General features: G+C 48.9%; 8 protein-coding genes across 10 annotated transcripts; 3 read left to right on the forward strand and 5 right to left on the reverse strand.

Annotated features, from left to right (window-relative positions):
• Positions 1-2,884: 2,884 nt before the first annotated feature.
• Positions 2,885-3,585, forward strand: FOXG_11568 (uncharacterized protein). The gene has a single exon (XM_018391254.1). It carries the CDS (start codon positions 2,974-2,976, stop codon positions 3,364-3,366), a length of 393 nt encoding a protein of 130 aa, XP_018249862.1. The 5' UTR covers positions 2,885-2,973; the 3' UTR covers positions 3,367-3,585.
• Positions 3,586-4,753: 1,168 nt separating this feature from the next.
• On the reverse strand, positions 4,754-5,420 carry FOXG_11569 (PUA domain-containing protein; the record flags this gene model as incomplete). The annotated part of the gene is made up of 2 exons (XM_018391255.1): positions 4,754-5,354; positions 5,407-5,420. 2 exons carry the CDS (start codon positions 5,418-5,420, stop codon positions 4,754-4,756), a joined length of 615 nt encoding a protein of 204 aa, XP_018249863.1.
• A 412-nt stretch (positions 5,421-5,832) lies between these two features.
• FOXG_11570 (uncharacterized protein) lies at positions 5,833-6,141 on the reverse strand (the record flags this gene model as incomplete). The annotated part of the gene is made up of 2 exons (XM_018391256.1): positions 5,833-5,970; positions 6,031-6,141. The coding sequence occupies 2 exons, from the start codon at positions 6,139-6,141 to the stop codon at positions 5,833-5,835; spliced, it is 249 nt and encodes an 82-aa protein (XP_018249864.1).
• Positions 6,142-7,932: 1,791 nt separating this feature from the next.
• FOXG_11571 (uncharacterized protein) lies at positions 7,933-9,862 on the forward strand. The gene has a single exon (XM_018391257.1). The coding sequence runs from the start codon at positions 8,416-8,418 to the stop codon at positions 9,232-9,234; it is 819 nt and encodes a 272-aa protein (XP_018249865.1). The 5' UTR covers positions 7,933-8,415; the 3' UTR covers positions 9,235-9,862.
• FOXG_11572 (uncharacterized protein) lies at positions 9,860-14,444 on the reverse strand. Of its 2 annotated transcripts, XM_018391259.1 has the most exons (4): positions 14,227-14,444; positions 13,006-14,088; positions 12,566-12,964; positions 9,860-12,508 (listed from the first exon to the last, which is right to left on the reverse strand). In XM_018391259.1, exons 2-4 carry the CDS (start codon positions 13,993-13,995, stop codon positions 10,454-10,456), a joined length of 3,444 nt encoding a protein of 1,147 aa, XP_018249867.1. In that variant the 5' UTR covers positions 13,996-14,088; positions 14,227-14,444; the 3' UTR covers positions 9,860-10,453. The 2 variants fall into 2 exon arrangements, with proteins under 2 accessions (XP_018249867.1, XP_018249866.1); XM_018391258.1 differs by having other exon boundaries at positions 13,006-14,444.
• A 3,666-nt stretch (positions 14,445-18,110) lies between these two features.
• On the forward strand, positions 18,111-22,050 carry FOXG_11573 (GTP-binding protein rho2). 2 transcript variants are annotated; one of them, XM_018391261.1, is made up of 6 exons: positions 18,111-18,278; positions 18,353-19,178; positions 19,307-19,385; positions 19,439-19,444; positions 19,500-19,691; positions 19,762-21,057. In XM_018391261.1, exons 2-6 carry the CDS (start codon positions 19,147-19,149, stop codon positions 20,050-20,052), a joined length of 600 nt encoding a protein of 199 aa, XP_018249869.1. In that variant the 5' UTR covers positions 18,111-18,278; positions 18,353-19,146; the 3' UTR covers positions 20,053-21,057. The 2 variants fall into 2 exon arrangements, with proteins under 2 accessions (XP_018249869.1, XP_018249868.1); XM_018391260.1 differs by having other exon boundaries at positions 18,111-19,178; positions 19,762-22,050.
• Positions 21,150-21,701, reverse strand: FOXG_11574 (uncharacterized protein; the record flags this gene model as incomplete). Its single annotated transcript, XM_018391262.1, has 1 exon — positions 21,150-21,701. The coding sequence occupies one exon, from the start codon at positions 21,699-21,701 to the stop codon at positions 21,150-21,152; it is 552 nt and encodes a 183-aa protein (XP_018249870.1).
• Positions 21,853-23,262, reverse strand: FOXG_20567 (uncharacterized protein; the record flags this gene model as incomplete). Its single annotated transcript, XM_018400846.1, has 2 exons — positions 21,853-22,068; positions 22,240-23,262. 2 exons carry the CDS (start codon positions 23,260-23,262, stop codon positions 21,853-21,855), a joined length of 1,239 nt encoding a protein of 412 aa, XP_018249871.1.
• Positions 23,263-24,826: the final 1,564 nt, after the last annotated feature.

Genomic DNA, 24,826 nt, shown 5'->3' on the forward strand with positions numbered 1-24,826 from the left:
GCTATTGAGCTCTCTAAAATTAGCAACGTCCAGCCTTTTCTAGAACCTATCGTTCGATGCCGAGGCACTCAATCTCGCCCTAGCTAATGCGTGGACCCTCCGTGCTTGACTACAGACGTCATAGTCTCGATTCCTAGGGGCCCAAGCTAAGCTAAACTGACCATCTACGATGGCATTGGCATTAAACTTGTCTCTGGGCCATTGCCACAAATGGAGCTCCTCGTAAATGCGAGCTTCTTCATGCAGAGACACGTTGGCCAAGAACGATATTTCAGGTGAAATACTACATCTGCTGATTGATGCCGAGTTCCGCTATTCTGTTGATGTTGATAAAATTCGGAAAAGTTTCTTCATAAGGGGGGCGGAAGTCTACCCGGAAATAATGGCCTATGCTAAGGCTCTAGGTTAGGAGCAGGAATATTCCGTCATGATCAGTCACTCCAAGTGTGCCAAGATCAAGCCCCATAGAATAGATTCTCAACATGGAATGTTCCTCGCAGAAATGTATCTATTTGTGGTTGAGCATGAATAGGAGAATGGCAGTTTCTCCACTACAGTGACGGTTAATAGCATCTAAGGTTCAGAATGCCATATACCGTGAAAATACAAGGACGTTGGCAGTGGGCCACGGTCAGTTTCAGCTATAGTGCCCCAGATTAAGAAGTCCGATCCTTGAACTTTGCTCTTGACGTGGTATTCCAAGCACCTGATCTGCAAAATCTAACGAGATTGGACGGAATAATACGACTTCCAGTGCCGATCAGCCCGTATTCAACGACAACAGTTAACATGACGTTGTCACCATCTGATATCATTGATTGAGTCCCTTTTGTGTGAAGTGACAATCAAGTTTTTAACGTTGCAGTATTTCAATGACAGACACTCATCCTTCAGTTCGAATAGAACGATGCTGCTAAAATTGGTGCTAGCTAGTGTTGATCCGGCAACAAGTGCCGTGGCTGGTGGATATAGTTACAATTCTGCTCGCTATGCTGAAGCGTAATCAACATAATCAAACCCAACTATGCTTTGTTCGAGAATAGCTCGCACAACGTTCAGAGCTCACTGCCTCACTTCGACTATCGTCGAGCAATCCCAAGCTCAAGGCACAGCCTTGGCCGCAACAACATAGCCGTACATAATTAGATTCTATTACAATTTTATACCAACCCTGCCCCCAGCATACAGAACTATCAAAGTCACATCCAGAGACGACATTGGGGGACTATACCCTCTCCTTGTCTCGTATAGTGTCGATCCAGCAAAGGCAGACTCGTTTGCGTGAGATCATCATCGACACAAACTCTTAGCCGGATTTTTATTCCTACTTTCACGATGAGGATGATCTACGCTCAGGCGGTGGCAAAGACTTACACCCAAAGCGCGCCAATCGTGGGGTTAGCCACGATGCACACGATTTGCTCAAAAGGCACGTTACATCTCTTGGCATCGGAGATCAATTATCACAGTCGATCATTGAGGCTTTGGAATGGAAGAAGGTGCATTAGTTGGTGTAGGTTCCGGACAATGCAAGGGACTTTGATAACAACGAGCGTCGTTTTGCCGCTGCTGCACTTGTCATTATTTTATCTTTTTGTGAGAAGCTCTCTACTATCCGTATAGCTGATTTCCCTGCTCTCATCAAAGAATATTTGCTAAAAAAAACACAACCATGATCAAGTCAATCACCCTGGGTTGCAACAGCTGAAACCCGTTGAGGTCGTCAGACAAACGCCACTGAATATCAGATTATATCAAGATGTTGATCTTGCTGAGTATATTCTATGCTTAGGCTTCCACTAACAGAGACCTTTAACCATGGAGGGTGTCGCTGAGTATGAAATTGACTGTTTGGTTGCACCCGGGACATCCAGCACAAAGAACATATGTCTAAGCCACGCTGAGGTCTCCGGATCGACATTGTGCATGATGAGCAGGGATCCCAAGGCTCTTGAAACACTCAAGATCTTTGTTGGAGGGCTACGGCAGAGAGATCCGGGACGGTATAGTATAAGACCCAAAGAGCTGGGGAAGAGTCTCCTCCAGCACAAGAATACACTTCAAGTGCTTGAGCTCGACATGTCAGAGCTTGAATACACAGAAGGTCAAATTCGGAGGACGATCGGATGGAGGGTTTTGAGCAAAGAAGCGGCGAGTACTTCCAGCTTGAGATGTAGTCAAGCCGCATGCCTTTCTGGTTGAAAGACATGCCTGATTATCGTGCCTATTGATCAACCGTTGTTTCTCTACACGATTTCAAATCAATCACTCGCCCCAAAATTAGCGCAGTGCTCTTCTCGGCCCTCCATATTACCTTAGAGAGTCACCATTCCGACTTATCGATGCTCTGCCTCCCAACCTGGAATATCTGTGTCTCTAGGGATATTTCAAAGGAGAGAATTATGAAATTGATGTTAACATTGAAGAAATTTTACAGCAAAAGGAAAGAAAGCTTCCTCTATCGACAGAAATTCATGGAGTGAAAAAGACAGTCCCAGGCGTTGCTAATTTCCACACAGGCTATGCATTGAAACCTGAAGTGAGCTCTAGCAATAGCCAGAGCGGAGTTTGAGTGGATTGACGTTTAGTAAGCTATAGCAATATCTAAGATTTAATCAACAGTCAGTCAGTAAATGGGCGATGTGATATGATCTAGATAGGCGGTGCCTCACTTACATGGTGTTTCTTGCGCAACACATATATCTTTATTACACTTAGCAGTGGTTCAGCTTTCCTAAAATTATGAAAACAGTTTACGTTCGAGCTGAAATGAGGTTGACATAGACTATGTCCCAAGATAGTTGCAGTCTAACTGAATGAGGTATATGCGTAAGCAGACTCCATAGATCCTTATCTCACTCTGCTACAATTAAACTTCTCAAACCTCGACTATTCCCATACTATCAAGGCTCCTGATTGGATCCCCATATATTTCTTTTTGAACGCAATAGTTGCATTTCACCACATCCAAATATGACAACATTCTCATCCATTCCCTCTTACATCCTCGGCGGCGCCTGTGTCAGTCGTGGTATAATGGCTCTCTCCTCACCACGAAAAGAGTACGGCCATGTCGGTCTTCTTCTCGAACCCAGTAAAATCGACACTGGAGGTAGTTCTGTTTCACCACTCATGTACTTCAAGGGTCTTCGTGAGATATCATACGGTCTTGCTTTGATGGCGCTGCAATATCAGGGCAATGAGAGCGCCGTGACGACGTTTTCGGCGATATTGTCAATTGTGAGACTTGGTGACGGTTTGGTTGTCTGGATGAACGGCGGTGACGAGCTGAGATATAAAGCTGCTGGCCATTGGATTACAGGACTGGGGTTTGTTGGATGGGTGATTTGGAGATGGAGTTACTAGAGTGCCAAGAATGGATGAGAAGTTGTATAGGTCGGCAAGCATAGACACGTATTGAATCAGAAGGTGAGAAAGGGTTCAACGATTCTAAACACGGCTCAGCTCACCACTATTTGAAGTACAAATAAGGATCTATTGCGTCTCATATAAATTTCTTCCTCAAGCTGTGAACACTCCTCAAATTCTTTTGCGGATAACGTTCTATAACCATGAAAAGCATAGATAGAGAGTCATTAAAGCTCTCCAATCTTCATATATTTGAACTATATTTAGCTTTTACCTTTTATCGTAGCTGTGGACTAAGAAATAGCCCCAAACCTTCAGCTGGTAAGACAGGAATATCACCAACTCGAGCTCAACTACATACCTAGCTACACACCCGCTTAAGGAATCGAACGTTAGTATTACTAGCCTGAACAAACTTTTAGTTGTAGTAAACTCAGACCGTGTTTCATGAGGCCTGTGGTCGCAATATGGATCGACGTCAAACGCTCGAAGAGTCTAGAAACGGAAGACCAGGCATGAGTTGCAAAATGCGGGTACCAAAGTTGCAAAATGACTTTGATATACAGTCTCCAAGGCTCTTATACATATATGGGAGCATTTTTGCTGCTTCATTTCGATCGAAAAGGTCATCTGCGAACCTTTGGCGGCCTGATAGTCAGCCTTCAGTTGCCAGAGGCTCATCTTACATGCAGCCAGCCTGACACTTCCCCAGATAATCAGAAGCCTTATCTCCAGGTCCATTCCCCCATGCAATTTGAAGACTAAATCGAAATTATAGACGAAAGGTCTTTTCTTTCGTGTTATTTGAGACGTGGTCGCTGTGAATGAGGTCAACGTAGCTGTAGGTCCCATGACAGGATGTCTCATCAATTGACAGCCACGCGACAGCAGATCGATTTGTATTTATTGCTGTACGGAAAATACTATTCATAAAGAAGCACCGGGCGACATTTGTTTGCGTATGTGAGCTCTCCACAGCCAGGAAAGAGAATGACCTTGCTTCTATCTTCACCAGTCGCATTACGATGCGGTGTCAACGGTAGGTCTGGATCAACATAAGCAGACCAGCTTAACCCCCAGGCATTTCCTACCAAGAGAGCAATGCTCTGTAGGTTCTATCAGCCATAGAGTCTCACCTTATGGTCGCGCGACAGGTAATCTTCGGCCATCAGTGCAAAGTTCCCACGTCCCGTATAAATGACGCACTCAATCATCGCCAAAGCCAGGATGCACCAGTCTATTTATGACCTTTTTTGTTTTCCAGAATACATTTAAACCAGTCATGATCATCTCATTCATGGCTCTCCACCTTGAGTTGTGTTTTCCCTCCCTTGTTCATTGGTATCACAAAACCCTACTCCGATCCCCAACACCAAACCACATTTTACTCAGTGCTTAAGTTCCACAGTCCATCGCCCAAATAATGCGCGTCCTCAATCACGGGTCCCTTGCCCTTGGCCTTGACCTCCTTGGTTCCCACGACAAGTGTTCCCACTGCGCAGGCCTCCTCCTTGCCCTCAGCTATGACAACCACAGGCTCACCCTTGACAAGCTCTCTGCTCCATCTCCCCTCCTCGTCCATCTTCTGATCCATCTCCTTGCCCTCTTGTAGACCCTCGGGGGCACCATCGGCAGGCAGTCTGCCTCCTGGGGAAGTCAAGCCAGGGGCCATGAGGGTAGCGCCCGAGAGGACGAACCGAATGGCACCACGGTCTATGCGAATGCTGGGGAACGCTTGAGGGAATCGGTGTACGAGACGGAGGTGAGGAATGAGGATGCCAGTGAGATCCTGTTGGTAGAAGAGAGGTGTCGAGTCGAGAACGTAGAGGGTGTTGCGGTCGGTCAGCTTCATGCTTGAGAGGGAGGCCTTCTTGGGCAGGATCTCGTCGATGTAGGGGTTGAGAAGAGGGTATGTGTCGAGAAGGCCCTGGCGAAGGGAGCGCTGGACGGATGATTTGAGCTTTTGCTTCGGTGAGCCCTGGATTCTGGTCACGGTTAGATGAGAGCTTTGAGAGGTTTCAAGGCGGGGAAATGTACTCTTTCTTGAACATTGTGGCGATTTAACGGCAGTGCCGAAACAGATATAATACTGAAGTTGAGCTGTGTGGTTTATGTAACAAAAAACAGAAAATGGATGGTAGAGAAGCTGAACTTGTCGTGTCGGGTCGTATCGTGTCTTGGTGGGGTGCTTTGGTATGGAAAAGTCAAGTCGACAAGTGCCCCGCGGCATCGGTGGCGGGGTAAATCTCGAGATGCAATAACAGAGGCACAGCACCAAAGTCTCCAGAAAACATCACAACACGCGATCACAATTAATGAACACAACGGACATAATGTAAGGGAAATTCATGATCCTGTTATTCTCTTGCGCCTTCGCCATTACAGGCGAATCCTGTTCCCATCATTATCGTACATAAGCAATGCCCCTCCTTTTGGTGGAGGGGTCAACCACGCACCACCAGATCAGCCCTTGACGACATGTGAAACAGTTCCGTCATCCTTGAGGTGAACATTGAGTCTATCCTCCTTGAAGTCCTTTGTGACCATCATTCCGGGCTCGATGATGCGTGTCTCCTGGGGGAGGTCTCGCTTAGCAAAGACCTGTAGGTCAACGTTAGCAATATGTTAAGACGGCAAAAAGAGGTTTCGGGGAGAGCGTACAGTCTCGGTCGACGTCTCTTCGTCGGAGAGCTTCTTGCCGACGAGCTTGTTCTGCCATTCTTCGGCCTTATCGCCGGATGTTGAGTTGATACCAGGAACGACAAGAGGCATGATGGGCGTTGTATCTGTTTTATGTGAGAGTAGTAGATGGTTCGATAAATGTAGTGAAGTCTACGTTGTAGAATAAAGAAAGATCAAAGAGTCGGTTGCTGCCTTTTATACATAAAGCTTGCGTACAATCATTGCATTACATACGAGGCAAAAGCAGGAAGCTCACGCCAAAGTTGATGACGTAGACTCACATGGCTAATAATCCCCAGATTCAGTTCGATTGGCTACGCGTCGGTTACTCAAGGGACAAAACATGACGTGCGTGTTAAAGAGGGGGAACGATTAAAATCGATCAAGATCTCGGGCATTTTTAATGTTTGTTCATGTTATTTGCTGGTGAAATGATTGACAAGTGATGTGTCTTGGCATTGGAATTATGCTTTTCTGTCAATCTCAGGCACAGAGGGCACTGACCACTACAAATGCTGCTCGGCATTTTCAGCCCCTGAACATCACCTGTATCTTTAGCGAGTTGTGGTTGATTCGGTACATCCCGATGAGATAACGCGATGAAGGCGGAAAGTATCAGGATGGCCTGGTTGCGGGCACGAGGTTTGTCGGGATACAGAATCAGATCCTCATGAATTACCTACGACAAGATCAAATGCTTGTTAGCTTTGCTCATATATAAGCTTTCCAGCATTGGTCTCTGGACCCTTAGCTCATGATGATATACCGATAGGTGATTGTTCAAAACTTGGGATAGCCTCAGAGTGTTTGTAAGGTGATGGACAGTTATGATATATTCCTTCTTCTTTTCTCTCTCCCGCCTACATGGTCATCTGGTAATGAGATGTAGATATTTGATGGCGTCGGGATGGGCGACAGGGTCCATCTCAGCTGCATAACGCCTATGGGTACATGTAAGCAGAGCCAGAGGTAGAGTAAGCTCAGGGTATTGACCGCTTATACAACATCTCTTCTCATCCTGCCCATTGATTGATTTCTTCATTTTGCAGTCCGTATTTTGTTTGTCATGACACCAACTGTTTCTCCAGCAAACACACAAACACATGGCAGTTCAAACATGGACGATGAAGCCAATCCAAATGTCACTCTCCTTCATGCTTCACCCCACAACCGTCGTCGCACCAGATGTCCAAAACTTGGCATCGATTGGTCGCTGCATCGCCATCCTTGCCAGCTGTGCTGTTATCCGCTCTTTCAGCCACCTCAATCAGCGCTTGCGGGAAGACATGGCAAGGCTTGGGCTTACGTAGGTAGTTTGCACAAGGAGAGCCCGAGAGTCAAGTTTCAGCATGTCAGCAGTAATATCGCTCAATCTTGATCTACAGTAACAGCTTCTTGTGACACCTAGTAAGTCTTTAATGTAGGAATCAGATTGTTCTCATAGCAATGTGTGTAAACATGTCTTGATTCTCTTTGTTGATGTTTGTCTTTGTCTTGAATCCAGCTCAGCCCAGCTCCAGTGCTGGCTAGCGGGTTTAGCTAAGTTCCCACCTGTGATCCTGCATCATCAGCAAAGTATCAGCATCAGCCGTCATCATGGGCATGCATTGGCATGGATATTGATGAGATCCGTCCTTGATGGGCTCAACTACTATGCGCATACAGACACTACCACTCCAAAATAGTTAGCAATATCACCAGTTCTGCACCCAAAACAGAACAGAACAATCACAGCCCTAACATCTGCAAACAAAGACCAAGGCAAGGACCCTCAATCTCTTCTCATGTTCTATCCCCTTTCAGGTTTAGTCAATTGTGGCTCAAGGCCTCTCACCCCCGTCTAGAAAGGATCCGTCTCCTCATCTCCCCTTTTTTTAGCACAAGCAACACTCTAAAGATCCCCATAATAATAATACCAGCCCGTAACACTTCGCTGCCAGCTTTGCCAGTGGCCAGTAAGCACTGCCAGCCCAAAGGCCGCCTCATATCCCCTGCCTCTCTCTCACTGCCTCTGCCTCTTATTTTTTACTCCATTTCCAAGGACCCTCACCCAGAGAAACCAAGGTTCAGCCCAAAAAGAAACGGACGGATAATCCCTTCCATTTCCCATCCCATTCGCTTCGTTTCGCTTGCTCCCTCTCCTTGTTTCTTCCTCTTTTTTCTTTCCTATCGTTCCCCATCAAAACCACCAAACAAATCCACCCTCCCGCAAATTCATCCTCTCTCCCCTTTTTGGATTGAGCGTGTCTTGGTTTCAGGCGCCCAATTCGTTTTCGACAACAGAAAGTACAGAGCTTGCTGGGCATCCTCTCCATCGAAACCTAATCTCGAAAAAATAGCCAAAAACCGTTGAACCCGTTCATCATGCGCTTCTCAACCGCCATTCTCTTCGCTGGCAACGCCCTTGCCGCTGTCCAGCAAGAGTGTCTCGCCAACCACCACGAGGACCTCGCTGCCTTTGCTGACTGTGCCAACAAGGGCGCTCTCTCCTACTGCCTCGCCAACCTCAAGGAGACCGACGAGGCCGCCCTCAAGACCTGCTACACCTCCGCCGGCTGCTCCTCCGACGCCGCCGCCAAGGAGGCTCACTACACCTTCGAGCGATGCTCCGAACTCGCCAAGGCCGGCGAGCTCAAGAAGCGCTTCAACGCCGCTCCCATGCCAGCTATTATTCCCCGCGTCGAAGCCGCCGCTGCCATCACCGACGGCCCCAAGGCCACTGGTGAGCTCAAGAAGCGTGCCGATACCTCGAGAGGAACCGACTGCTACACCACCTTCAAGAAGAGTACCGAGCAGTGCGACCTTGAGACCGTCTCGGATAAGACCAAGACCGCCACTTGCTACAGCACTGAGATCAGCACCAGCTCGTGCCGCGACGAGGTCCTCTGCACAACCGATTCTTCCGCCGATGATATTTGCATGACCAAGAAAGAGATGGACACCGCTGGTATCATCATCGCCATCGTCTTCGCTGCTTCAGCCGCTCTTATGCTCGGCTACCTCACCTTCATGTGCTGCCGCGACCGCAAGGAGCAGAAGCGTCTCGTCGCGAAGTCTGAGGCCGTCGCCCTGGCCCGTGCCGCCACAAAGAAGCAGCGCGCTGCTCAGCGCCAGCCCCTCATCCGCAACGCCTCTGGCCAATCCGCCCCCGGCGCCGGCAACCCCTTCCAGGACCGAATCTAGGCGGATCGGTCTCGTCGAGGGAGGGTTACGGGAACGAGTCAGCTTCACCGAGTCTCCGAAGAGTATTCTTTTCAAAACTGAGCTCTTCGGCTCGCCATGGAGCTGCCTCTTCCCAAGCGCTCGCCATCTCTTTATAATGCCTGTGTGAATGACAGCGCGGGGAAAATATCCAAGGCTTGAAAATCTTCAAGGCCGAGGATGACGTGTTTTTCGATACCTTGATATCAGGCCCGGAGGGGAACAAACCTTACATGACATGTTTGAGTATTTTGGAGCAATGGGAAAGGATAAAGTCTGCAACTTTGGTGCGCGAATGTATCTATTCATCTACCTTATGAAATGGGGACGGCCACAGCTAGACGTTGAATTAAAGTATTACGTGTGCTTCCATCTGGCCTCTCACATGTTGTTCATCTCGTAGCTTTTCACAAAAATGGTCACACGCGGCACATACTCGCACCTGTTGAGGTGAGAGTTGTGACGGCTGAAAGTTTATGACGAACACAAGCCACTGGCGTTGGAAAGAGAAACGGCCAGATTTGGCTGGTACTTCGAGGCTAATTGTTGTGAGCTGTGTTGGTCAATCATCATCACGAACATTATTCACATTCACAGGCCAACTACACGCATTGTAAGGAACTAGTCAAGGCTTATGATGCTTGTGATCCGCTGCTTGAACAATACTCTTTCATTGAGCTCAGCGCTTTTTTTACGCTGTTCGAATTTCCTCATCGCTTCCCTTCAACTGCAACATTTGGCAGCAAATCGCACCTGGGTATCCATGCAAGATCTTCCTCTCGACTATTGGTAACACACTTGGTCAAAGTTCCTAGGATTGAATCCGAATATATCTTCACCCAAAGGAAATGAGCTAACGCGTTGGATTTAGACGTCTTCCGTTGATGAGCAGTGCCAGAATTTCATGCCCGCAGCTGGTGCTGTCTCGGTGGGCCAGTTAGCCATATTGGGACTCACCCCGAATCGTTTGGTTTGTGATCAGTTGACTGAAGGATCGAAACGATCAAACCTCAGATACGTTTGACGAACCCTTTAGGTGTAAAGACGACCTCCCTCTTTTGTGACCTCCTAGCAAGGGGATAAGCTGATCACAACTTGCAGAGGGTTCGGGACCCAGAGGGGTGCTATCTCGCACCAGATCTCTGACAGACAAGGAATTACGGCTAGTTTGTCGGCTCGTCTTACGCTGCTGAGACTTTTCCTATATTCCCCCTCGCAGAGTTGCTTGACCAGCCACTGGGCTACCAATCTCACCTGGGGCACCGACTGCTCGATAAAATCCATCGTTTAGATCGGGTTCCCATCGGACGGCGTGGCTAAAACCTCCACTATTCTGTCGGATAACTAAAGTACCGCCTCCGTTGTTGGGGTTTCCTTCGGTGTCGCAAAGGTTGATGAGAATAGCTTCTGAAATACTGTCGCCTGACAGTGCCTCAATTCTTGACTTCAGAGTTGAGAGGTCGATGTAACCTTCTTGGTCACCCGAGCCAGCGAGTTCCTGGCATGCCTGGCAGAGCATTGCGCGAAGTTGGGGGAAGCTGGGGTGTGACGCGGTTCGAAGAGAGTTGATTGCAGGAACAGGAGACATGCCAAAGCCAGGAGGTGCACTCGGTGCGCCCCAGACAGGATTGTTGAGCCCTGGAGGAGGCAAAGGATGTCCACCGACACCAGGAGGGCCCCACGGATTGGGGGCTAGCGGAAACGCTGAAGCCAAGAAGGGACTTGTGGTATAATCAGGCCTAGGTCCAGGTGGTTGGTTTCGCACCCCCATAATCCCTTCGACTTCGAGCGGCTCGTCATCTTCCAACAGAGCCCGACTACCCAGATGTGCAGTTTCATCTTCTTTGTCGTCAGATAAGCGGCCAAGGTTTATGCTTCCAGGACGCCCAATGGGAGTAGGTCGCCCAATGGGTTGTGTTGGGGTTGGCGGTGTGTCAAATTGGAATGAACTTTGGCGATGATGCGTTGATGGAGGTATCTCCGTCGGTATCGGGAATCCATTCATGTCAAATTGATCAACTCCTGGCTGTGAGAAACCTGGTGGTATCGGTAAGGGAAATCCACGTCCAGCTGGCCCGTTCATACCAGGAGGAGGCATCATTGCACCAGGCCCATGTCTAAACGCTGAAAAGCCATCCTGTGACATGCGATTAGGGAAACCTGGTGGGGCCGGGTGGTGGTGCAATCCCGGAGGCGGATGCATTCCCATAGGAGGTATCTGGAAAGGAGATTGTCCTGACAGTCTCGGTTGTCCGTTTGTTGGAGATACGGAGTGAGAATGCTGAGTACTTGCGCTTCCGTGGCGCTGGCCAATTAGACCTGGGCTCATGATGGGTGTCATGGAATGAGGTGAAGGGTTTTGGCTTGTAGACGAAGCTGTAGCGGATTGCGCTCCACTGTCTTGCTGTGAGAGGGTCCGAGGTCTTATAGGAGTCGGTGCTTTGGACATTACAGGAGTGGCGACTGGAATCTTCGGGGAGGCGTAGCTTGCAGGATTCGACGGTTGTTGTGGAAGAGCTGCCGGGATCGGTACCGGATGCTGGGAACCACGCTTCGGGATTTGGATTGGTTGTGATGTCTGACTTGCCGACTTCTGAGCAGCCGCCTTCTCCTCCTTCAACTTCTCCTTAGCTTCTCGGGCTGCTTGGGCATCTTTCTGGGCTTTTGCAGCACGAGCTTCTTTGTCCCGCTTGTCGCGCTCTTGCTTGTCCTTCCGCTCCTGCGCCTCGCGCTCTTTCTCCTCCTTTTCTTTCTGTCGCTGTTCTTCCCTGAGCTTCTTCTCCTTTTCTTTGGCTTCGCGGGCCTTGCGGTCTTGTTCGGATCGCTCCTGAGCTCGACGTTGCCTCTCTGCCTCCTTGCGTAAGCGAGCTTCTTCGTCAGCCTTCTTCTGCGCCTCCTTTAGCTTTCGTTTCTCTTCGGCCCTGGCTTTCTGTTCAGCAACCCGTTGCCTCTCAGCTTCTAGCCGAGCAGCGTCTGCAGCAGCCTTCTCCGCCTCTTTACGCGCTTTCTCCTCGGCCAGTGCTTGCTTCTTCTGTGCAGCCCTGTCCTTCTTCTTCTGCGCGTCTTTGGCCTTCTTAGCTTTCTTCAATTCGGATTCTCGGTCTTCGGCCTCAAGTTCTTCTAGCAGCCGCTGTTGACGCTCCTTGGCGACTTTCTCCTTGTACGCTGAGAGAACCCTTTGTTCAAACATTCGGGCGGCGAATATCTGGAACATGCGTCGACCTTCCTCCATTCGTTGCTCCTCCGTCATTTGGTCCTGGCAGCAACACTCAGTATGGGACTGGGATGGTATCACAGAGGGGTTTGAGTATACCTCTTCCTCCTCATACTCCTCATCCTGACTATCATCAAAGTCATCTTCCTCGTCCTCATCTTCGTCGTATTCGTCTTCTTCAGGAGGAGGATGATTATGTGGATTGGAGTATGAGCCATTAGGGTGTCCGTAGCCCCGTGAGAAGTGTTCGCGGGCGTCTTCTTCCCTTGCCATCCCTGGACGGTCAATCATGGAATCCCGGTATTTGTGAGGTAAGCCCACGCTGCCTTGGGGTCGCTGAGATTGAGCAGCAGGTGGTGAAACAGGCGGTGAAGAGGGCGACGAGGAACCGTGTGCGGCAGCAAAGCGGAGTGGTGCGTCGCCAACTCGGATCTCTCTCTCCGGCCCCTCGATCTCCGGCCCAGGGAGAACTCGGTCAGAGTCGCTATATTCGGCAAGCTGCTTGCGGAGGTGGTCAACGAGGTAAAATAACGAGGCACTCGATCGTCCTCCACTTCGTCTTCGCTGTAAACCTCCTCCAGCTCGTCCTCGTCTTCATCGTCTCCCACATGTTCGACTATTCGACCGCGCGATGGCGGGCGGTTGGCATAACTTGATGGCAGACCCCGGGGCGGTCTTAGAGCGAAATCTCGAGCTGAGGGTAGCATAGGTGGTCCCTCGCCTTGGTTTGCGAATTGTTCGAGTTCCAGGTAGTAGGCATCGTAGAGGCCTTCCAGTTCTTCCTCAATTGCATTCCGCTTCCGTCCGCACACAGTGCAGCTGCATGTATGCTTCTGTTGCTCCTTCATCTTCTTCAGAACAGCATCCTTCTCGACTTTGACCAAGGATTTCCGCTCGTCTTCGCCCAATCCAAGCCAGAACGCTTTTATGCGTTCGCGCTCTTCTTGATTGCTAGTACTCCATATCTTATCGCGTGACATTCCAGGGCCTTGCGACAAGTGCGATTGGGGCTCAGATTCAAGAGTTTCGGGTACAGGTGATGTAGGATCGGCATTTCCTCCCTTCTTCTTTTTCTTTTTATTCTTCTTCGATTTGGAATCCGAAGGGGGGTGTCCGTTTGTAGTTGGGCCTGTTAATTCGCTCGCCAGGATATATTCATGTTCATCGTCGCTTTCGACCTCTTCGTGGTCAGCGGGGCCGCGCCCTGACATAGAACCTGTGCGTGCACCACCACTCGCGGCATTGTTGGTATGTCCGTTCGCAGCTTGCTGGGCGGCTTTTAAAGCAGCCTTCTGTCTACGCTTCTGCTTCTTGCGGTTGACTGTTGGAGCAGGGTCATTGTCGGGGTTGGAAGCCTCTAGTGGGGGGGCACTGGCTTTAGCAGTTGTGGGGGTCGAAGGCAAGGAAGACTCAGAGGTAGCGCCCTTGGGTACGGTGATAAACTTGGAGCCATCCTTGTTGGTGTATTTTGCCGTATTTCGTGGTGATACCGGAGTTTGGGCGGCCGGTCTTTGGTTGTTGGCCGGCATCGTAGGTTACGGAAGCAAAGCAGTCGAGGGCATGAAGATGCTGTGCGCGACACGTGTCTGTCGATGGGAGGACGGCGTATGAGGAATCTGGTTCTGTAATACGCGAGAGCGTGTCAGCTTGGAAGCGGAGGGTATCGCGCGTGTCAAAACGGTGAAGTCGTAGTCGTTAGGCGGCTGCGGGCACGTTGCAAGTGGAGGGTCTCTGGGGACGGCTCAAAATGAGGCACTCACAGTCGGAGAGCGAGCGGCCAAGGTCAGGGTTAGGTCAGCGATGACGCCTGCGGGGAAGGGGCCCAATGGATTGATTGTTATTGCTGCTGTTATAAAATCGTAAGCGCAGTCGGAGGGTTGTATAGATACTTCGGATTGAAGATAAAAGAGTGCGGAAATGTTGTAACGTTCTTTGTCTGGTGTTGTTTGATGCTTCGAGGCTCAAGGCTCAAACAAGATGGGACGGTAGAAGTCACTCTTTGGTGGAGTTGCATAGCACCTGTACTTTCTCATGCAGCCGAACCTGCCCAGCGACACTGTGATGTGGTCAGGCACGCATCTGATTGACGGGATATGCCCCGCTATTCCCCTAGCCTGGTGTCCTGGTGTGATCTTGCACGTGATGTTGAGATCTGGCGATTTGGTTTGTTTGTGCCTTCCGAGGGTGGGGTTACAAACAGCAACCTTGATGTCAACGTCACTCGTCTCGGGGCTACCCTGAACCTGGAGATGAAGCAGTAGAGACAATCAATTCACAACTCTCTCCTGTAAAAATTCTTTCTTGGCACGCACTGTTAGTGCGGTGCTAGGAGCGGGATTTTCTGCAGGCCACGCGACCACACAAAAACTGCGGGGACGCTATCGGCTCCCTAACAGCAGTTTTCAGAGAAGGAATTTTGGAGAGTTCGCCTTCTCTGACAACACCTTTGTCGGATCTAATGGCGGCACCTCAGAACCAGAACGCCTTAGATATCGGAGGGCGATGCCCCGGGCATTCGTAGCGACATCCTTCCGATCAACGACGCCGATTGCGATGGGTTTTTCTCCTTTAAAGGCAAGCCGCACCGTCGGCCTCTGATCCCTTCCCGAGGTTTTTCCCTGCCGCCGCGACAGTCGACTACGAGCTACAACTTGGTTACTGGAGATTGTGGACTGCGTCAGCAGATGTAGTGATGCGCGAGAGAATTCTGGTCGGTGGAAAAAGTTCGACAATAGATTGCCCTCGAACCCGCTGACGGGTGACGGGCTTGAGAAATACAGCACCTTTTGTGCCATTGGTATGCTGGATGGTGAAGGAAGCGGGGTATCCTGTACCTAGCTAGCTCAGCACGTCTTTTGCTCCAGTAGGAGATTTGGCTTCGTTACAGCCACCCAGACGAAAAATACACATACATACATACATACATAGACAATCAATTCTTTTTTGGCAATCATGAAAGACCCAATTCGTCTATTGGTTATTTCTCAACCGAAAGCTGCATCATTATCTCCTGTCTGTTACTCAATTGTACACAATGTGTGCGTAACAAAGTAATCGTGAAGTGCATTCAATACCTACCTAAGCACACTTTAGTCTCGTGACTTAAGAGAATCCAAGACTTAGGAAAGCTATTGGACTGGCCTTTGCTCCTCCACAAGCTCTGAAATCGATTAAGCAATCAACATTCCAATATTATGACAGGACTGTAACAGGGACCAGTGCATGTTTGACAAACAGACTACGGCTTGGTTATTAACGGTGGGAAAACACCGGTCCCGTCTTCGCGAGACGATCAATACTCCATAGACATAACCTTACCAGGGAGCAACCAAGGCAGATCACCATCAGAAGAAGCAGGCCCGAATTAGGATCTTCATATCTCATGCCGATGTGCAGAACAAATTTGACCACCAAACTCGTCATCCATAGGCACCACGATGGTTGCCGACGCCGTGCAACATTAAACATGGCCAGCACAATCGCACAAGAGCCATATGAAAGCCTCATAGACTCGACTCTATCTCTTATGATAACAGCTGGATCAGACCATGTGCAACGAATCTACGACATACATCTCGGCGCGCAAACCTATGTGTGTGACAGGATACCAAATTGAGACGATGCCGTGTTGCCCCTTGTCCATGCATGTTGCAAACGACGGAGGACAGCATCGACGGGAGAGGACGACGCAACATGTTTCGGTTATTTGTCCATAGATAGACGAAGGATTCTCAATTGCTGAAATCTGTCCGTACAAACGCCGCCTGGAGTACCACTCACATTGAATCAGAGTTGATCGGAAGGGTAAACGGATGCGATCTTTGCCCACCAGACGAAGGGAATATGCAGGTAAGACTCAAGCAGCCATCAAGACGCTGACAGCTATGCATACATTATTGGGACGAAGGATCGTGGCATCACCTGCAAACACCACCGCAGCCTTGTAGGGCAGTGAGTTTATTGCCTACTGTGACATCGGCCACGAGGCGTCGTTGTTGCATTCAACGCAAGCGGACATAGACAGTGAGACGGGCCAACTAGCTCATCGGGTATGCCCGTACAGTATGCTGTCATGAAGGATCCACGCAGGTGAGAATTGAAGTTTTTCTACACTAACGTCAGAGGGAAAAGGACCTTGAAGGGACGTTTGCAGACATCCGAACGTCAGCAATGCGGACCGCCGGCGCAACTCACAAACACCGAAATCCTTCTCATGGAATCCATATTATCATGTTAGCGTGAGGGAGCCAAGAAGATGGAGCGCATTAACGGGATCGTCCGCAAAATGGTCGAGTTGATCTCATCCAATGCCCTCAAGTAGCATGGCATGAAGTCTTGAGACACGAGCTAGGGTTCTGTTGCTATTTCTATTTCCAGGGGACTTTTCCATCATCGCTGCACAACAGGCAATAAGCGTCAGTGCTAAAGCAGTAGTTCGTCCTGCCCCTTGGTCTCCAGGGCTCCAGGGCTGGTTTGGTTCCTGTTTTTAGCTTACCGGCTGGCGGGTGTGGGTTAGTCTGCACAGCCTCAAATGGCGGCGGCCATGCATTTTTGCATCCCAGCAATGAGATTGGCTGGCATGACGAGCATCTCTGAGCCCAAATGTTTAATCCTCCGAGCAAAGACAAGGGCACTTTTTATGTGGATCTGTTGATATGCTTGCCTAGATCTGAATTCTGTCGTTACTGTCGTATTGAAGGACACCTTGGCCCTGTCGTCTATGGAAGCTATCGATGCAGAAACAAAACACAGACAGCTAATTCGTTGAAGAAGATATGAGCATTGAAGATGATAGAACGGTCCGTGAGTTTTGTTTGGCTTGGCGGAGTTGGGTTGAGCTGAGAGGCTCCATGACGACGAAACTCTCCACCGACTTCTGTTTACCTAATTGAGTCTCTAGTGACGATTTATGACGGTTACCAAAGCGTAACGGCTCTGCAATTTTGTTTCCAACCGACCGTTAGAAATACTTATTCAGATTCTTCCCATCGAGCTGGTACAGGGCGGAGAATGTCAGAATTAACCGAGCTGGCTTCAATCATATTACTTGTTTTGGATATACAGTTGTGGATGCTCCGCCACAGGGGGCTTGCTGTTTGTTGCAAGTCCATCAATGATCAACTCATGATGGGATGGGCTATGCTAATCAGATGCTGCTGATGACAAAACCTCCAATTGAAGTCCCTCAGTGACTTTTCCTAAAGCTACGTAGTCAAAATGTCAGAAGATGCCGTTGTAACGATCCATTCTCCGGCACATCTCGTGTACCTTAATCCATGTCGATCAACAACCACAGACTTGCCGTCGCATTCAACAAGAAGCAACTCATGCTGTCGAAGCCCACTTTGTGATAATGCGCAGTCCACTCAGGCAGCCCAGCTGTCACAGAACCTGTACTAGAGAACTTTCAGGGCTGTCGTCCTCCACTAGACCTCACCTCATCCTCAGCTAAAAAAGGTCCCCCGGACCCGTTTTCTTCGTCGAGGCTCCACATGGCCTACCCGTTCAGGGGAGCACCTCAGTGCAGTGAGTACAGTGAGTACAGTGCAGTCAGTGAGTGAATCTGTCCATCCATGGAAACGCGGGCTCTCCACCATCACCGATGCCACCACCGTCGCCGTCGTAAACAAGCCCGGCTGTTCCAACAATAGAAAAGAGGCTGCCTCTCTAGCTTTAGATCTACGGCGTATAGTATAACTAAACGTTAGTTTCTTGGGGATACCTTTAATTCGTATCAGATTATCGATCTATTCATTCCTTAACATCTTGAATGACTCGTTTCATCTTTTCTACACAATCTTCAGAATCCGATGTACATCAGCCCAGCCCAGTCCGCCTCAGCTCCATTTTAGACTGAGGCTAAAGAAACAGGTCTGACAAAAAAAGAACAGCACCACCTCACCACAGTCCTTCACTGTCCTATCATCTCGGTCAATCAATCATCAGTCCTGCCCGTCAGTCTTGGTCTCGTATTCCCAGCCCATTAGACATCATTCTTTCATCTTCTTTCTTGTTTCTCTACTATTCTATTCTTTGAAGAATTTGTTCATCCAACCAGTTCCCTGGCACTCGCTCCGTCCTAGACATTACTCTCACCATTAAAAACGCCCTGATCTCACTGCACAAACCCTGGACTGCACTGCATACCCTGGCAGCTGAACCGTATACTAGCACCGTATTTACGTACTGCCTGCACCTGCACCTGGCCCGGCTTGTCCTGACCTGGCTGGTTCCATCTGGCCCTGTCCTCCTCGCTCCACGTCCGCGCGCTCATTCAGGTCCGGACGTCCCTTGTTACTTTACTCACCCATCCTACGATTCTCTTACCAAAAAGTCCGTTGGCAAAAAAATAAGGGGTCCTATCCCAGATCTCGACGACATTTCTCTGACCGAACCGACCTTACTCTCCAATTAACCATCATCACCTTCATATCACTCAATCCAGTCCTATCCAATCCCTTTCGGCCTAGCTTAGCTTGTTCCTGTTGTTATCACCGCGACGACGCCCTCTTGATCGCTGTAGCTCGTTGCTCTTCCACCCATAATCAATCGACGGTAACGATTAACCGACGCATTACCCAGATCTGGGGCCCGTAGCAGACTCCAGATCCGATTTCCTCCTACGATTAGTCTCGAAACGTCATCATCACGCAGCCTCGAGGTCATATAACTCAGTCATCATGAGCGCAAATCCTAGCAACGTTATCCGCAGGTACGACTTCATCGCGCTCCCAAGCTCCGCTACCCATCAGGCCCAAAACGATACTCCTCCCTGCCACACCCATCATGACATACTCAAGATATTTGATGATCAATCGGATCACTAACGACGTACCGTAGGAAGTTGGTCATTATCGGTGACGGTGCCTGCGGCAAGACCAGTTTGCTGAGCGTATTTACGCTAGGTTACTTTCCTACAGTGAGTCCTCCAAATCTACATATCGTCATCAAACCTTGCTAACCTGTTTGCAGCATTATGTGAGCCTCGACCGTAACCCCTTGCGACGACGATTATTGACTTCGTATTATATAGATCCCCACAGTCTTTGAGAACTATGTGACAGATTGTAGAGTAGACGGCAAGTCCGTCCAGCTTGCTCTATGGGATACCGCTGGCCAAGAAGACTACGAACGATTACGACCGCTCGCCTACTCAAAAGCCCATGTCATCTTGATAGGATTTTCCGTCGACACACCAGATTCCCTTGACAACGTTAAGCACAAGGTACGGCCCCTTCGGCATGCAATATGCGCTTAGTGATGAACCCTGGAAAGCTGACGTGTTTCTCTTGCAGTGGATTGAGGAAGCCACCCGCCTGTGCACCGGTGTTCCCATTATTCTCGTTGGTCTTAAGAAAGATCTTCGAGAGGATCCCGTCGCGATCGAAGAAATGCGCAAGAAGTCAATGCGTTTTGTGTCTGAACATGATGGAGAGGCAATCGCCCGGGAAATTGGCGCAAAGCGATATCTTGAATGCTCCAGCTTGAGCGGCGAAGGCGTCGACGACGTATTTGAGGCTGCCACTCGTGCTGCTCTGCTGACCTTTGAGAAGGGCGAGGGCGGCGGTTGCTGCGTTGTGCTGTAAAACCGTCAGCCATGCGCCTCCGAACGAACCACCATCCACGCCACTTGGATGTGCTCACACACAATACCAGGGACAACATGCAGCTGTTCCTAGGTTTCATCTTTAAGCGATCGATCACCACTTCGCCTCGGCCGCACTATCAACATATGTTCAGACATCTGGAGACGAGTGTAGATTTTTGGATCATCAGGGAATCAATTTAGGATATAGAGGATTTATTGCTCGGCGCCCCAGGAGGACAACTTCCTTTCTTATATTCTACACTCGCTCACTCTCAAAACTCATCATCACGGAATTGAAGCTAAAGGCAGCATCACATTCCGGCGTTTCGGCCGACCCGATCCTATTTACTATCTATCTATTCCACGGCCGATCTTCTCTCGAATGCCGACATCCTCACTATCACGTTTCCTTTCTGGCGTTGTTATTCAGCAGATAATCAATATGCAAAGACTCGCTCATTGAGTCTTCTCAGACACAACAAAGTGACTACCATCCAGCCATGTGCACCCTCAATTTCCTTACGATCCGGAACTGCATTTTGGATCTGTTTCGAATACTGGTCATTTCATCTGACCTGACACTCTTAATATCTGAGCGGAATTGCAGAAACAGCTTTTATATACCTGGCATCCTGAGGAGAGACAAAAATCGGAGAGGAGCAAGGGTGCATGGGCAGAAAGAAGGACACTTGCATGATTTGGTTCGAGCGGGTTAAGATACGCATATTCACTCTCTGTATTAATAATTGGAATAGCGGCATAGAACTGGCTTTGTCGAGCGTTGGGAAGATGAGAGTGAATCAATGACATGGATTAAGATGACGGGAGATTGGTGCTGTCATTTACGGACCTGATACTTAATGAGAGTGATGATCTTTGCATTTAATGTGGTTCATGCATAACTAGCTACCTTTCACGACGTCTTTGAAAGGATTGAGTGGCCTTAAGTAGTATCTTGCCTCCCCTTGAATGGGCTTAATAAGAATCGTAAACATTGGCTTTCTAATCACTATCATCTGACAGCTGCCTTATCATACATACAGTACACTTTCTATTCTAAACATTTTTTTTCGGGTTGGGACAGTAAATAATACTTCAATCGTTGTTCCTCTTCCACTCATGGTTCCATGCGTTCTTAGCTGGGTGATCTGTTTGATAACGCGCATACTCGATGGGAATTGCGTCAAGACCCCAGACACCCTTCTTTTCCATAGCAACACGGTACAGGTAGCCCTCAGCTCTGTTTCCCGGGCCAACTGTTTTGCGCAGCTCTTCACAAGCATTGTACATGCCGCTGAAGATGCGAGAGCGTTCCTGCTCAGTTGCTAGATGCTGCTGTCGACGGAAGAGTTGCCAAGCGCGGTGGATGGTCCAGTGGCGGAGGTATCGAAGACGGGCCATTCGTAGAGGAGGGGGAGCGGGAGAGAACATATTTTGGCGGAGCGTGCGGATGCGGTAGAAGTTTTCGGACTTCGGAGCTGCGTGCTTTCTGCGAGGAGGGACCTTGCCGGCATTGGGGCTCTTCGGCGCGGCCTTGGGAGGTGTGCGGGCAAGCATATTCGCTGTGGTAGAGAAAAGACGGGTCGTTTGCGTCGTAGAAGCAGGCTGGCGGGTAAAGAGCCCGCGGAGAGAGAATATTGAAGACATCGTAAGGTTTGGCGGTGCGAAGCAGGCGGGGAGGTCTCAAGTTGTTGACCAAGACATAAATATTCAGGACAATCGTATTGCAACAATGATGTAATCCAACTCAAGTTCGAAACGAATTGGCGTTAATTATCGTTCGGCGGTTCGATTCGTCTTAATTCTGTGTAGGGAAAGGCGCATTGAATGGTTGGGCCGAGACTTGTTCGCTTTGTTCGGCTTCTTCGTGGGCCTGACGCAGTCTTTCCTGAATCAATTGATCGTATGGTTGGAGTGCAGCTCGGCAGTCTCTCAACCGGGGCAAGTTATGCTCGACACTTGGGTTGAGACAGTCGTATTTGAAGGTTTGATTATTGTAGAGGCTCCAGATGTCCTGCAAGAGGAAATTGTTAGCTTAATTCGGTTCGGGTAAATATTTGACCGCGCCCAGCCCAAACCCAAGTCCAACTTCAACTCAGACTTCTAAGGTTTGTTTTAAGACGATGATTCCTCGAAGTTCCTTAAATCATTGCCTGAGGACAGTCCTGGAAGGTTGGAGACTTACCAATTGCCCCTGATTTTCGTAAATAAAGAGCTCTCCACGATTCCCACTACAGAACTGCCCCCACGCCATTGATCCCAGCGTGGTGTTCCAGTGGTCTGCAAGATCTTGCAGTGATATACCGGTGGCAGCTGTGAGAAGGTTCTCTAGTTCCTGCGAATGAACACGTTCGTAGATTCCAGGCACATCTTTGAGTTGAAGCAAAAGCCACGCAAGCTCTTGGGTCACTACATGTCTCAAAATGCTGTCTTTAGTGTCTTGGCCCGGAAACACGAAATTGCTTCCTTGGGAACAAGATATCCAATCCTCCAGGATGGGCTTGAACATATCAGGACCTATCATCCCTCTTGTGCGTAGGATGTCCTGTCTCGGGTATCTGGCTCTGTGACTTCTGCCGACGAACAACTGAATCGTGCTGATGAACAATTCCGAGGCTGGCTTCCAGAGGGATTCGAGTCGTAGCTTGTGCTCATAGGAGCTTCGAGGGACTTGGCCTTCGAATTTGAAGTTCATGTGGCCCGGGGTGTTGTTCACTCCTTCAGTGAACGGTAAGGAGTTCGAGTATCGGAAAATAAAGGTTCCAGGGGAGTATCCGAGAAACCACCTACCACGACACATGAACGGAAACTGAATGACTCGGAAGTGTTCAAGGCGATTCCCTATCATGGCTGTTACTTGCCTCGCTATCTGCACCAGTTGATTGTTAATGGGCGTGCTTAGAAAGGCCCTAGGATCAACAAGTCGGTTTTCCGTATGGGCTCGCAGTGTATACATGAGCTTTGGCCAGGTTGTGTTATCTATCTCGTTGAAGTTTTCCATAAGAGTGTTGCGAACCTCTTCCGTCAAGCTGGCGACTGGTATCTCATTTGCGGTAAGTAGATCGTGGCATGCCTGGTAAAACGTTTGATCGACCACACTCTGATCGACCCTTGCTTTGAGATGATTCTCGATGGACCTATATCGTTGCTCTTCGGACTCTGCTTGCATGGTCCAGACGAAGAAATTGTGGGCACGAAAAAACACCATGCTGGTACACGGGGTCCTGAGGCCCTCGCAATGAATACAAGCGTACGGATTCTGACTGCGTTGGGGACGACCACTTCCCCCGGGGCGGCCACGGCCGGCATTTCGAGATCCTCGAGGTCCAACCATCTAGAGACGATGTTAAAGAAACAACAATAGAAGCTTTTGGTATACATACAGTTTTGACCTGTAAGAATATACGGTTGGAATACTCGAACAGATAGGTCTGATGGAAGCGGACGGAAATGGAAAGATTCAGATGACAAAGGAGAAATCCAAAGACTATGGCGATGCGTGGGGAAAATCAAAACATTGAGGAAGCCGGAACAGGGTGCTTTTATTATGATATTTGTATAAAGAATCAATTTTGACTTTTGTGCTCCCCGAGAGATTTTACAAACTTCTGAGTATTAAACTTACCTTAGGTAACCACCCTCAGGGAGGCAAGAAGACTTCTGACTTCTAGCCCAAATGACAAAAAGACCCAAATTCATTTAGTATAAATTTGCACCAGTTAATATAGACTTGGTAGGCGTTAAGACTACCTAATCCTTTTGGCACCTTTATTCACTGTCAGAAGTTATCTTACTCCCTGACGGCCACCATTGCTAAACCAAATGGATGATAAAATAAGAAACAGTATTGATTCGCTCTTCAACACCATCAGAGTCGAAAGGTAGAAGAAGTCACGTTTTGAAGAATCACCGAGACCGGAGCTCACCCGAGAAACAGCAGTCGCTGAATGGAACATGGTCCTGAACCAAAGCCTAGATCCTCCATAAGAGACCTCTTGAATACCAAAAGAATCCTTCGACCCCTTCGACAATGGACTCCTACTTGGCGGATTTAGAAGTAACGAAGAAAACCCCAGATATGTGGTAGAACTAGACGCTGAAAGGTTTCCAGTGGTGTAGATTAAGAGAGCGGAAGGACACCATTGACTAGAATCTTGTCGCACAACTTTACTATAGTAGGTAGTTTTGTGATGCTCTAATGACCCAAAATACGAATATTTGCAAAACCGAAAAACTCGAGGTAGGGGTGAAATAAAATAATAGGAAAAATGTACATTTAGCTCTTGTGTGGTGGCAGTATTGATGGACGGCGCTGACTACGAGAAAAGGGGCACCGATGACCCCCGATATCGTGAACCTGAGGCTGAAGCGATACAATAAGAAAGCGTAACGGATACAGGTCTTACGCTAGTTAAATTAGATATTGGAGAGACAAAAGGATTTCGTTTTCAAAAGTAGTTTCATGGGTGTTAAGCCATCGTGAATCAATCAAGTTCTGATATCTTGCCCACAGATTCACTGCCTCTGCCACCCGTCTTCACCTAACTTTCACACGGACTGACAGTCTCGACGTGTTCATGGATTTCATCCAAGTGTAAATCTGATAATTCTTCTGCACGCTTCTATTGTTTCCCTTTCGCCGCAAACAAACTTTACCTTAGGCACCAACAAACTCATCACACACCTCCCTTCACACGTAGACAAAAGTGTCTTCCAAGGTATTCGGCAGACATCATCCGTTCTCGGATACAAGCAGTCACTTATCGCAAAAG

This window comes from Fusarium oxysporum, chromosome 10 (genome assembly GCF_000149955.1).
Source record: "Fusarium oxysporum f. sp. lycopersici 4287 chromosome 10, whole genome shotgun sequence".
NCBI classification, from domain to species: Eukaryota; Fungi; Ascomycota; class Sordariomycetes; order Hypocreales; family Nectriaceae; genus Fusarium; species Fusarium oxysporum.